Genomic DNA, 13,218 nt, shown 5'->3' with positions numbered 1-13,218 from the left:
TGAGCATCATTCCCTTTTGTTTTAATTGAGATTGTTGTACAAGTTTTTAAAAATGATTCTTATAATCTAAAGAGCTCTTCTAGTTGTCAGCATTTGTGCAACAACAAAAAAAGAATGACGATACATATTTCAGAGGACTCCACAAATCCCCAGAGAGTTGCCAGTAACACAGCCTAATGCATATGGAAAGATGAGTTCGTACAGAAACTTGTTTGGAGAGTCAGGAAGACGAGCATTGCAGTGACTGACACTAGCCACCATTCAACATCTAATTTTAACATATAGGACAAGAGGAGGAGGGTTTTCAGCCAAAAAAAACCCACACACAGTCATTTCGCTGAACGGCCCGTCTTCGGTGGTTGAGTTGCCTCATGATGTGCTGGGGAAAAGGAGAAGAGAGATTTCTATGTACATAGTTTAATGTACAGAACCGCTTCCTCTGCGGTATGCTTAGTTTAAAACCATGGCAACAGAAGCTATAAGCAACTTGCTTGCATGATATGTGAACTGAGACTACTTGCGTGATATAGAGCGTTTCGTGAGGGAAAATGACTGTAGATTTACCTTCTTTGGGGAGGGGCTGGATGGGCCTTGTAGGTGGACGGAGTTTGCTGGGCAGCTCCGAGCTGTCTCTGTAGTCTCTGGGCTTAGTGGACGTGGCGTCCGCCTGGCCTGGGCGGGACTTCATGGGCAGATGTGGCCTATTGGTGGTTTGTACCATGCCCCCCTCGGAGCGTGAGGGCTTCACAGGGTTCTTGGTGTAGGTCTGGGGGAGGAGCGAGGCCGAGGCTGAGGCAGTGGTGGCAGAAGGCGGTGGTTTGGTCTCAGAACAGGTGTAAGAGCGGTTACGCGGAGTGGGGACCGGGGGCCGGTCAGGGTCCTGGTCAGAGGGTTTGGTGAAGGAGAAGATGGGGTCTGGAGGTGTCAGCTGGTCCTTGGAGCGTTGGGGGTCTGGTTGGTCTTTAGCTCCTCGTGGTCCTCCTGCCTTCCCCATGGAGCCGTACAGAGGGTTGTCAAACATCTCCGCTGGCTTCCCCCCCTCACTTCTAGAAGACAGCACACAGCCAGACAGCACAGACAGACAGACAGACAGACAGACAGACAGACAGGCAGGCAGGCAGGCAGGCAGGCAGGCAGGCAGGCAGGCAGGCAGGCAGGCAGGCAGGCAGGCAGACAGACAGACAGACAGACAGACAGACAGACAGACAGACAGACAGACAGACAGACAGACAGACAGACAGACAGACAGACAGACAGACAGACAGACAGACAGACAGGCACACAGACACAATCAGTTCATTCAGAGTTCAGACTCACATTGGGGTATCAATCTATCCACTCTCAGTACATTGTCTGCTCTGTGAGAAAACTGCAACAGTATCGTTCAGTCCCATTTCTTTTCCACTTCAAGTAGGCCTAAATCATGGAACTCTGCATACTACAGGTCAACGCCACCTCAACAAAATTCCCTTACACTGACCAATTTAACCATTTCAATGGAGACGAGTCAGTGTCTGGGGAAAGCAGGAATTCCCGAAAACTATAATCTCATAGATATATTTTTTTCTCTCAGAGCTAAGCTAGTCAAAGACAAACTTACACGTTATCTGATGCTTTTCCTGTGGGGCTTCGCACAGCGCTGTGGTTGTAGACAGTCTTTTTAGGAGAGATGTTTCCATGGGTCTGGTCCCTACCCCCGTGCCCAGCGACACCACCCCCACCTCCGGAGCCTGATCTGGGGGACATGCTGTAGCTCCAGCCCCTATCTGTCACACCTCCAGACTTGTAGCCCACCCCCATGTAACTGGGGTTGGTGATATCACTGGGAAGAGCAAACCTATTGAACAGGGACACATAACCAGAGGATCGTCTCGCAATTAAACAGGTAAAAGGGAAATGGAAAGAGTAAAGACTCATACACACTTATAAGTTTACCAACATAAATATATATATTTTTTTTTTACTTGGTAAACCACCAAAGTCAGTTTTTCATTAGTTTTAAAGGAACTGGGATCACGTGTCAGCTATGCTTGAATGTTACAAAGTAGCCATGAGCGAAGAAGGAGGTTCTCACTTGTTGATAAGATCAAGTCCTTTTCCTTTAGAGGCACCAGAATCCTCCCTTTCCACTTTGATGAAATCTGTAGACGGAAGAAAAGAGAGTTGAGCTCAGCAACAAAAATATAAACATTTTACAGGTACAGTATGTCATTGGTTGTCAGCCTCACTGTTATAACTTCATTGGTTGTCAGCCTCACTGTATAACTTCATAGGTTGTCAGCCTCACTGTTATAACTTCACTGGTTGTCAGCCTCACTGTTATAACTTCATTGGTTGTCAGCCTCACTGTATTACTTCATTGGTTGTCAGCCTCACTGTATTACTTCATTGGTTGTCAGCCTCACTATATAACTTCATAGGTTGTCAGCCTCACTGTTATAACTTCACTGGTTGTCAGCCTCACGGTTATAACTTAATTGGCTGTCAGCATCACTGTTATAACTTAATTGGTTGTCAGCCTCACTGTTATAACTTCATTGGTTGTCAGCTTCACTGTATAACTTCATTGGTTGTCAGCCTCACTGTTATAACTTCATTGGCTGTCAGCCTCACTGTTATAACTTCATTGGTTGTCAGCCTCACTGTTACAACTTCATTGGTTGTCAGCCTCACTGTTATAACTTCATTTGCTGTCAGCCTCACTGTTATAACTTCATTGGCTGTCAGACTCACTGTTATAACTTCATTGGTTGTCAGCCTCACTGTTACAACTTCATTGGTTGTCAGCCTCACCGTATAACTTCTCAGTCTGTTTGCCTTCTGAGGTTCGTAACTGTACACCTCCCGTCAGGGAGCCCGTCCGCTCGCCGTGATGCGTCAGTGTGATGTGGAACTCTGTGTAGGAGGACTCCGCCGCTCGCAGAGCCACACAGCCCTCTCCTGTAAGGATGACACCATGTCAGGGAGGAGGAGCAGGAGGAAGAGGAGGAAGAAGGAAGAGGAGGAGGAGAAGAAGGAAGATGAGGAAGAGGAGGAAGATGAAAGATGAGGAGGATTAGAAAATACTCTTTTACTCCCTGTCAGAGCTAGATGAAGACAGAGCTAGACGAAGACAGAGCTAGACGAAGACAGAGCTAGATGAAGACAGAGCTAGATGAAGACAGAGCTAGGTGAAGACAGAGCTAGATGAAGACAGAGCTAGATGAAGACAGAGCTATATGAAGACAGAGCTATATGATGACAGCGATAGATGAAGACAGAGCTAGATGAAGACAGAGATAGATGATGACAGAGATAGATGAAGACAGAGCTAGATGAAGACAGAGCTAGATGAAGACAGAGCTAGATGATGACAGAGATAGATGATCATGATTCATAGACCTAGACTTGTATTTACTCAAGCCCAAATGTGGTCTGTGTCATTCTCAGAACCAGTCTCTCCAAACAGAGCACAGTTGCTCTTCTTTCTCACCATAGGATTCATCACAGTCTGTGGACTTGACACACAGGAGAATGTGCTGATCCAACAGATACTCTGGGTCTGAGATGATAGGGACGAGCTTTAAAAAGACACGAGAGGAGCTCTATTACATCAAATACGCCATATTGTAAACTCAACTAGCCTAGTGTAAAACAAAAAACAAAAAAAACGTAATAATCATCAACAAACCTCAACTTGGTTTCCAAACCGAACTTTGATGGACCCATCTGAGTGATCTTGGTTCTCTCCTTCCGAGCTCTTGACGAATTCTGTGGACAAAATGTCTACAGTTATGCTGGTCCCAGATCTGTTTGTGCTGTATAACCAATTCAAGTTTGGTATGAGAATGAACAATAGGAGTCTGAAAGATAAACAGATCTGGGAACAAACTAGTGTGCAGTCACTGTGAGTTAGGCTACATTTCAGTTGAAGCTCTTGATATACATTGTTTTGAAACAATCAAGAATCCCAGAAAAATGAGGGGGGAAAAAAGCCCACAATAACATATGTAACCTAAGAAACAAAGTTCATGGAATCCATAACTTGTGGTGTGCCCGAGTAGGAAGTCCACTGTGTGCAGCTCACCCTGCACTATCAGCTCAAACATAAATAACATGAGCATGTCTACTTCTGCTAAGCTTCCCAGTAAAGCAATGAAAACAATCAAGCATCCCAGAAAATTTTTAAAAATAGCCCACGTTAACAAATGTAGCTTAAGAAACCAGTTTCATGATATCAATAACTTGCTAGTAACAGATGACAGATTCTGACTCTATCACTGAAACTCACTTAGATAATACCTTTGATGATACAGTGGTAGCAATACATGGTTATAACATCTACAGAAAATACAGAAATGCCAACGGTGTTGCGGTCTATATTCAGAGCCACATTCATGTAAAGCTTAGAGACGATCGAATGTTAAATACTGTTGAAGTAATATGGCTACAGGTTAATCTGCCTCACTTAAAGCCCATTCTGGTTGGAAGCTGCTATAGACCACCAAGTGCTAACAGTCAGTATCTGGAAAAAATGTGTGAAATGCTTGATAATGTATGTGATATTAACAGAGAGGTATATTTTCTGGGTGACCTAAATATTGACTGGCTTTCATCAAGCTGCCCACTAAAGAAAAAGCTTCAAATTGTAACCAGTGCCTGCAACCTGGTTCAGGTTATAAGTCAACCTACCAGGGTATTTACAAACAGCACAGGAATGAAATCCATATTTAAGGGCCAGACGTGCTGCCCTGTTCCGGGCCAGTTGTAATTTTCCCAAGTCCCTCTTTGTGGCACCTGACCCCACGACTGGGCAGTAGTCCAGGTGCAACAAAACTAGGTCCTGTAGGACCTGCCTTGTTGATATTGTAGTTATTAAGAAGGTAGAGCAGTGCTTTATTGTGGACAGACCTCTCCCCATCTTAGCTACTGTTGCTACCATGCTATGTTGTTGTCTTAGGTCTCTCTTTATGTAGTGTTGTGTTGTCTCTCTTGTCGAGATGTGTGTTTTGTCCTATATTTTTATTTAATTTATTAGTATTTTTAATACCAGCCCCCGTCCCCACAGGAGGCCTTTTGCCTTTTGGTAGGCCTTCATTGTGGGGCGGCAGGGTAGCCTAGTGGTTAGAGCGTTGGGCTAGTAACCGAAAGGTTGCAAGTTCAAATCCCCAAGCTGACAAGGTACAAATCTGTCATTCTGCTCCTGAATAAGGCAGTTGAAAATAAGGATTTGTTCTTGTTAAATAAATACAAATACCTAGCTGTGTCTGAATCCTGGCTTAGGAAGGCCACCAAAAATTCTGAAATTTCCAACTACAACATTTTCTGACAAGATAAAACTGCCAAAGGGGCAGAGTTGCAATTTACTGCAGAGAGAGTCATACTAGGTAGGTCTGTGCCCAAACATTTCGAGCTTCTACTTTTAAAAATCCACCTTTCCAGAAACAAGTCTCTCACCGTTGCCGCTTGTTATAGACCCCTCTCAGCCCCCAGCTGTGCCCTGGAAACCATATGTGAATTGATTGCCCCCCATCTATCTTCAGAGTTCGCACTGCTAGGTGACCTAAACTGGTATATGCTTAAAACCCTGGCCATCCTACAATCTAAGATAGATGCCCTCAATCTCACACAAAATATCAAGGAACCTACCAGGTACAACCCTAAATCCGTAACCATGGGCACCCTCTTAGATATCATCCTGACCAACTTGCCCTCTAAATACACCTCTGCTGTCTTCAACCAGGATCTCAGCGATCACTGCTTCATTGCCTGCGTCCATAATGGGTCCGCGGTCAAACGACCACCCCTCATCACTGTCACACGCTCCCTAAAACACTTCAGCGAGCAGGCCTTTCTAATCGACCTGGCCCGGGTATCCTGGAAGGATATTGACCTCATCCCGCCCTTTCCTCACCATCTTAAATAAGCATGCCCCGTTCAAAAAATGTAGAACTAAGAACAGATATAGCCCTTGGTTCACCCCAGACCTGACTGCCCTTGACCAGCACAAAAACATCCAACAGAAATTTGCATCCTGTAGCACTAATTCCAAAAAGTTTGCGGAAACTGTAAAGTCCATGGAGAATAAGAGCACCTCCTCCCAGCTGCCCACTGCACCGAGTCTAGGAAACACTGTCACCACTGATAAATCTACGATAATCGATAATTTCAATAAGCATTTTTCTACAGCTGGCCATGCTTTCCACCTGGCTACCCCTACCGCGGACAACAGTTCTGCACGCCCTACAGCAACTTGCCCAAGGTCATTTGAGGCTATTTGAGCCAGTAAAGGGGGCTTTACTATTCTTGGGTAGCGGAATTACTTTTGCTTCCCTCCAGGCCTGAGGCACACACATGTTTGTAAGCTTAGAGATGGCAAATAGGAGTGGCAATATCGTCCGCTATCATCCTCAGTAATTTTCCATCCAAGTTGTCATACCCAGGTGGCTTGTCATTGTTGATAGACAACAATACGTTTTTCACCTCTATTACACAGTTACTTTATAGAATTCAAAATTACACTGCTTGTCTTTCATCATTTGGTCAGTTATACTTGGATGTGTAGGTTCAGCATTTGTTGCCGTCTTGTCATGCATAAGTTTGCTAATCTTGCCAATTAAAAAAATGATTAAAGTGGTTGGCAATATCAGTGGGTTTTGTGATGAATGAGCCATATGATTCAATGAATGATGGAGCTGAGTTTGCCTTTTTGCTCAAAATTGAATTTTACTATCATTTTTACATAATTTATCTTTGTTTCATAGTATAGTTTCTTCTTCTTTTTGTTCTGTTTAGTCACATGATTTCTCAATTTGCAGTACTTTTGCCAATCGGTTGTGCAACCAGACTTATTTACCATTCCTTTTGCCTCATCCCTCTCAACCATATGATTGTTCAATTCTTCATCACTCCACGGGGATTTAACAGTTTTTACAGTCATTTTCTTAATGGGTGTGTGCTTATTAGTAACTGGAATAAGCAATTTCATAAATGTGTCAAGTGCAGTGTCTGGTTGCTCCTCATTACATCACAGACCAGCAAATATTCTTTACGTCATCAACATAGGAATCACTGCAAATCTGACCTCTTATACACTATATTAGGTCCAGCCTTTGGAACTTTGGTTTTCTTAGATATGGCTACTATATTATGATCACTACATCTGATGGATTTGGATACTGCTTTACAGCAGATTTCTGCAGCATTAGTAAAGATGTGATCAATACATTAATGTAAACATAGACCTAACATTAATCAAATTAATGTCAATCTCTCCTGGCTCAAAGTGGAGGCGAGATTGACTTCATCACTACTTGTTTTTGTAAGAAGTATTGACATGTTGAATTCTGTTTAAACTACTGGCACACAGCTCAGACACCCATGCATACCCCACAAGACATGCCACCAGAGGTCTGTTTAAACTACTAGCACACAGCTCAGACACCCATGCATACCCCACAAGACATGCCACAAGAGGTCTCTTCACAGTCCCTAAGTCCAGAACAGACATGGAACTCTATTCCACATCAAGTAACTGATGCAGCAGTAGAATCAGATTTTTTTTTAAAAACAGGTTAAAAAAATACACCTTATGGAACAGCGGGGTCTGAGAAGAGACACACACAGGTAAAAACACACGCATACCATAACACATAACATACACACACACAAAAACACACACACACACACACACACACACACACACACACACACACACACACACACACACACACACACACACACACACACACACACACACACACACACACACACACACACACACACACACACACATAACATACACTTACACCTGGATAATGTGTAGTAGTAGAGTAGTGGCCTGAGGACACATACTTAATGTATTGTGAAATCTGTTGTAAAATATATCTTAATGTTTACAATTTTTATTATAATGTATATTACTGCCTTAATTGTAGCTGAACCCCAGGAAGAGTAGCCTTGGCAACAGCTGATGGGGATCCATAACAAATACAAATACGTTTGATTTTAGTGTCATCCCCTATTGGGACTCATGAGTGGCTCAGCGGTCTAAGGCACTACATCTCAGCGCTAGAGGTGTCACTACAGACCCTGGTTCCATTCCAGGCTGTATCACAGCGGTCTAAGGTACTGCATCTCAGCGCTAGAGGCATCACTACAGACCCTGGATTTGATCCCGGGCTGGGATCCTAGGCCATCATCATCATAAAATAAGAATTTGTAACTGACTTGCTTAGTTAAATAAATAAATAAACAAACCACTGTGTTCAGATGGAATAAGGTCTAGTCTTACTCTCTAAGCAGCTGGAGTGGTATTCTATGAAGAATTTGGTCTTGGACTTTGTCATGAGGGTGGCAATGCAGTTCATGAACTTGATCCCACCCTGAGACACACTGCTGGGATCTGGAAAGAAAGATAGAGAAAAAGACCATTTGAAAGGCAGTTGTCTTGTCCATAGAGTTTGACTAGGAAAACACTAGAAAGAACTTCTTAGGGGGCAGATAATTTCTAACGTCAGTTATGTTAGACGCAATAGGCTGTGTTTACACATGCAGCCCAATTCTGATCTTTTTTTTCCACTAATTGGTCTTTTTGACAAATCTCATCAGATCTTTTTTCTGAGCTGATTGGATCTTTACATTTTTTTTATTTTTAAACTGTGTAATCACAGTCATTAGTCACACAGTCAGCATAGTGTAGTTATCTAGGGAAGTTAGAAACTGTACCCTGCTTGGAGACAAACTGTGATGCCACTCCAACTTCAAATGTGGAGAAAACTGGAGAATGGTCACTGGTCATGATGTCATTGGTGCACCCTGCAAGAGAGGTTGCGAAATGATACAATTGGTAATAACATTAGCTAAAATGAAACATATTTAATTGGTTATTGCAATGAATCAATCAATCAATTATCATCGCAGTAGTCTCACCGTATGACTGACAGAACACATGCACCAAGGGGTAGGACTTCCGTAGAACACGATCACACCATGATGGTAGATTGTATTTAGTCTGTGAGGGAGAAAAATGTAAATAGTGAACTTTTAATTTCAGTCTTTCAAAAATTCAGCATCTAGTACCTTCAAATAGGGGTTTCAGAGACCCTGTTGTGGTGACTGTGACTGCAAGATGGGGTGGCAGGGTAGTCTAGTGGGGTAGTCTAGTGGTTAGAGCGTTGGACTAATAACCGAAAGGTTGCCAGATCGAATCCCCGAGCTGACAAGCTGTTCCTAGGCTGTCATTGTAAATACAATTTTGTTCTTAACTGACTTGCCTAGTTAAATAAAAAAATGTTTTTTACAAGCCTTGAGTCATCTGAGAGTCCCCAGCTATGATGAGATGCAGAATAATTAACTGCTGAGTGTTGTAAAATTGTCTATCAACGTTGTATCATGTATATTTACTGTACTGTATGAGGGCATGCTGGTGCCATACAACAAACTGGTTGTGTCAACCAGTTTGTGGCATGGAACTGTTGTTCAGAGGTTTGAAATTTAAACCACAGGATTAGGTCATCATTGTAACCATTTTTCAACATAGACAAAACTTCTATGAAATATGTTGAATTTTTACCTTTGAAACAATGTCAGATCATCGTTATAGCCACTGTAAAAAACTAAATAATAGGTTGGGCAGCACCTCCTACTGGAGAGTTGATCTACATTACAGCACCTCCTACTGGAGAGTTGATCTACATTACAGCACCTCCTACTGGAGAGTTGATCTATCTACAGCACCTCCTACTGGAGAGTAGCCCTACCTATAGCACCTCCTACTGGAGAGTTGATTTAACTACAGCACCTCCTACTGGAGAGTTGATCTGTCTATAGCACCTCCTACTGGAGAGTTGATCTAACTACAGCACCTCCTACTGGAGAGTTGATCTACCTACAGCACCTCCTACTGGAGAGTTGATCTAACCACAGCACCTCCTACTGGAGAGTTGATCTAACCACAGCACCTCCTACTGGAGAGTAGATCTATCTACAGCACCTCCTACTGGAGAGTAGCCCTACCTATAGCACCTCCTACTGGAGAGTTGATCTAACTACAGCACCTCCTACTGGAGAGTTGATCTGTCTACAGCACCTCCTACTGGAGAGTTGATCTACCTACAGCACCTCCTACTGGAGAGTAGATCTATCTACAGCACCTCCTACTGGAGAGTTGATCTGTCTACAGCACCTCCTACTGGAGAGTTGATCTGTCTACAGCACCTCCTACTGGAGAGTTGATCTAACTACAGCACCTCCTACTGGAGAGTTGATCTAACTACAGCACCTCCTACTGGAGAGTTGATCTACCTACAGCACCTCCTACTGGAGAGTTGATCTACCTACAGCACCTCCTACTGGAGAGTTGATCTAACTACAGCACCTCCTACTGGAGAGTTGATCTAACTACAGCACCTCCTACTGGAGAGTTGATCTGTCTACAGCACCTCCTACTGGAGAGTTGAGCTAACCACAGCACCTCCTACTGGAGAGTTGATCTAACTACAGCACCTCCTACTGGAGAGTTGATCTAACCACAGCACCTCCTACTGGAGAGTTGATCTATCTACATTACAGCACCTCCTACTGGAGAGTTGATCTATCTACATTACAGCACCTCCTACTGGAGAGTTGATCTATCTACAGCACCTCCTACTGGAGAGTTGATCTAACCACTGCTATCCCTTTGGTCTCTCATCAAGGGTTTTAACTAAGACCAGCCCTGCTTAGCTTTGATAGTTATCCTTGACTACTACTAATATGCTATCATGAGAATTATTATTGAGAGATCCCTTAATAACTAAATGGATTCACTGTTGCTATCAAAGTAATTCCAAAGGGTAGGTGTAACAGAGCAAATTAAAATGCAACCATCAGTCATATATCAGTCATATATCAGGCCTATAGCATTGGCAAAATCATCCACAGCTTTTGTTTCAATTCATTCCAGGGTTCAACTAAAGATAGACAATACAATACACATAGACCTAGGGTTTCAAGCTTTGGTTGATTTCAAATGGAGTCTACAAGTTAATCATTACTAATATGTTCTATTCAGAAAGATCTATGTTAAAGAATAGAGCTAAATCAAACTTTATTTACAGTGCATTTAAAGTCTGATTGGATTTAGTCCTATTCTTTAACTTAGATTTTTGGTTGAGATGGAGGCGTGAATCCAACTGGATAAAGACAAACTGGATATTGAGTTGTGTTTGGTTGTCAACTCAACCAAATATCAACATTTGAAGGAGATGTATCTTCTGCTTGGATAGTTCCATCTGTGACACTGACTTAGTCTGGCATTAATTCCAGTTTGTCTACAAATTTATAATTGATATGTTAGATTCACGTCTCCATCGTAATAAAAAATCTAACATAAAGAATAGGTCTAAATAAAACCAGACTTTAAATACACTTTAAATAAAGTCTGATTGGATTTAGTCCTATTCTTTATGTTAGATTTCGACGTTAAAATGATGCGGTGTGCCCAGTGGGATCTGAGAAAACACAGTAAACCTACCCCTGTGGCTTTGGCTTTGGTGTAGGCATATTTCTCTCGTGTGTCTCTCTCGAAACGATACGTGGGCGCGAATGTGATCTCCTCCTCATCTGTGGGGAGATTAAATTAAACATCCAAAGGTATCAAAGGTCAAGATTGGTTGTGTTGATCTCAAAGGCTTCATTTTGCATATTTCAATGAGGAAGTGATGCCGAAACATTGGTAAATTAAATTGCTGGGAGTTTATAAACTCATGTAAAAAAAGAAATGTCCCTTTTTCAGGACCCTGTCTTTCAAAAATAATTCGTAAAAATCAAATTAACTTCACAGATCTGCATTGTAAAGGGTTTAAACACTGTTTCTCATGCTTGTTCAATGAACCATAAACAATTAATGAACATGCACCTGTGGAACGGTCGTTAAGACACTAACAGCTTATAGACAATAGGCAATTAAGGTCAGAGTTATGACAATTTAGGACACTAAAGAGGCCTTTCTACTGACTCTGAAAAACACCAAAAGAAATATGCCCAGGGTCCCTGCTCATCTGCGTGAACGTGCCTTAGGCATGCTGCAAGGAGGCATGAGGACTGCAGATGTGGCCAGGGCAATACATCGCAATGTCTGTACTGTGAGACGCCTAAGACAGCGCTACAGGGAGCCATCCCGGACAGCTGATCGTCCTCACAGTGGCAGACCACATGTAACAACACCTGCACAGGATCGGTACATTCGAACATCACACCTGCGGGACAGGTACAGGATGGCAACAATAACTGTCCGAGTTACACCAGGAATGCACAATCCCTCCATCAGTGCTCAGACTGTCTGCAATAGGCTGAGAGAGGCTGGACTGAGGGCTTGTAGGCCTGTTGTAAGGCAGGTCCTCACCAGACATCACAGGCAACAACATTGCCTATGGGGGCACAAACCCACCATCGCTGGACCAGACAGGACTGGCAAAAAGTGCTCTTCACTGATGAGTCACTTTTTTGTCCCACTAGGGGTGATGGTCGGATTCGTGTTTATCGTCGAAGGAATGAGCGTTACACCGAGGCCTGTACTCTGGAGAGGGATCGATTTGGAGGTGGAGGGTCCGTCATGGTCTGGGGCGGTGTGTCACAGTATCATCGGACTGAGCTTGTTGTCATCGCAGACAATCTCAACGCTGTGCGTTACAGGGAAGACATCCTCCTCCCTCATGTGGTACCCTTCCTGCAGGCTCATCCTGATATGACCCTCCAGCATGACAATGCCACCAGCTATACTGCTCATTCTGTGCGTGATTTCCTGCAAGACAGGAATGTCAGTGTTCTGCCATGGCCAGCGAAGAGCCCGGATCTCAATCCCATTGAGCACGTCTGGGACCTGTTGGATCAGAGGGTGAAGGCAAGGGCCATTCCCCCTAGAAATATCCAGGACCTTGCAAGTGCCTTGGTGGAAGAGTGGGGTAACATCTCACAGCAAGAACTGGCAAATCTGGTGCAGTCCATGAGGAGGAGATGCACTGCAGTACTTAATGCAGCTGGTGGCCACACCAGGTACTGACTGTTACTTTTGATTTTGCCCCCTCCCCCCCCTTTGTTCAGGGACACATTATTCCATTTATGTTAGTCACATGTCTGTGGAACTTGTTCAGTTTATGTCTCAGTTTTTGAATCTTGTGTTCATACAAAATATTTACACATGTTAAGTTTGCTGAAAATAAACACAGTTGACAGTGAGAGGACATTTCTTTTTTTGCT

General features: G+C 43.3%; 1 protein-coding gene across 2 annotated transcripts in view; it reads right to left on the bottom strand.

Moving 5' to 3' along the window:
* LOC106560606 (phosphatidylinositol 3,4,5-trisphosphate 5-phosphatase 1) overlaps positions 1-13,218 on the bottom strand; it is an 85,328-nt gene continuing 72,110 nt past the window's right edge. Inside the window, exons 17-27 of one of the 2 annotated variants that reach the window (XM_045687982.1) lie at positions 11,495-11,583; positions 8,911-8,992; positions 8,707-8,796; positions 8,273-8,383; positions 3,671-3,750; positions 3,473-3,560; positions 2,794-2,940; positions 2,075-2,141; positions 1,601-1,837; positions 565-1,043; positions 1-379 (exon numbers count right to left, since the gene is read on the bottom strand). In XM_045687982.1, the coding sequence (XP_045543938.1) occupies positions 330-379; positions 565-1,043; positions 1,601-1,837; positions 2,075-2,141; positions 2,794-2,940; positions 3,473-3,560; positions 3,671-3,750; positions 8,273-8,383; positions 8,707-8,796; positions 8,911-8,992; positions 11,495-11,583 (1,520 nt within the window). In that variant the 3' untranslated portion in view covers positions 1-329. Of the gene's footprint in view, positions 380-564; positions 1,047-1,600; positions 1,838-2,074; positions 2,142-2,793; positions 2,941-3,472; positions 3,561-3,670; positions 3,751-8,272; positions 8,384-8,706; positions 8,797-8,910; positions 8,993-11,494; positions 11,584-13,218 lie in introns of both variants that reach the window. The other variant, XM_045687981.1, reaches the window with a different exon arrangement.

The sequence above is a fragment of the Salmo salar genome, chromosome ssa10 (assembly GCF_905237065.1).
Source record: "Salmo salar chromosome ssa10, Ssal_v3.1, whole genome shotgun sequence".
Lineage (NCBI taxonomy): Eukaryota > Metazoa > Chordata > Actinopteri > Salmoniformes > Salmonidae > Salmo > Salmo salar.
The sequence above is the reverse complement of the archived record's forward strand: the minus strand, read 5'-3'. Positions and strand labels throughout refer to the sequence as shown.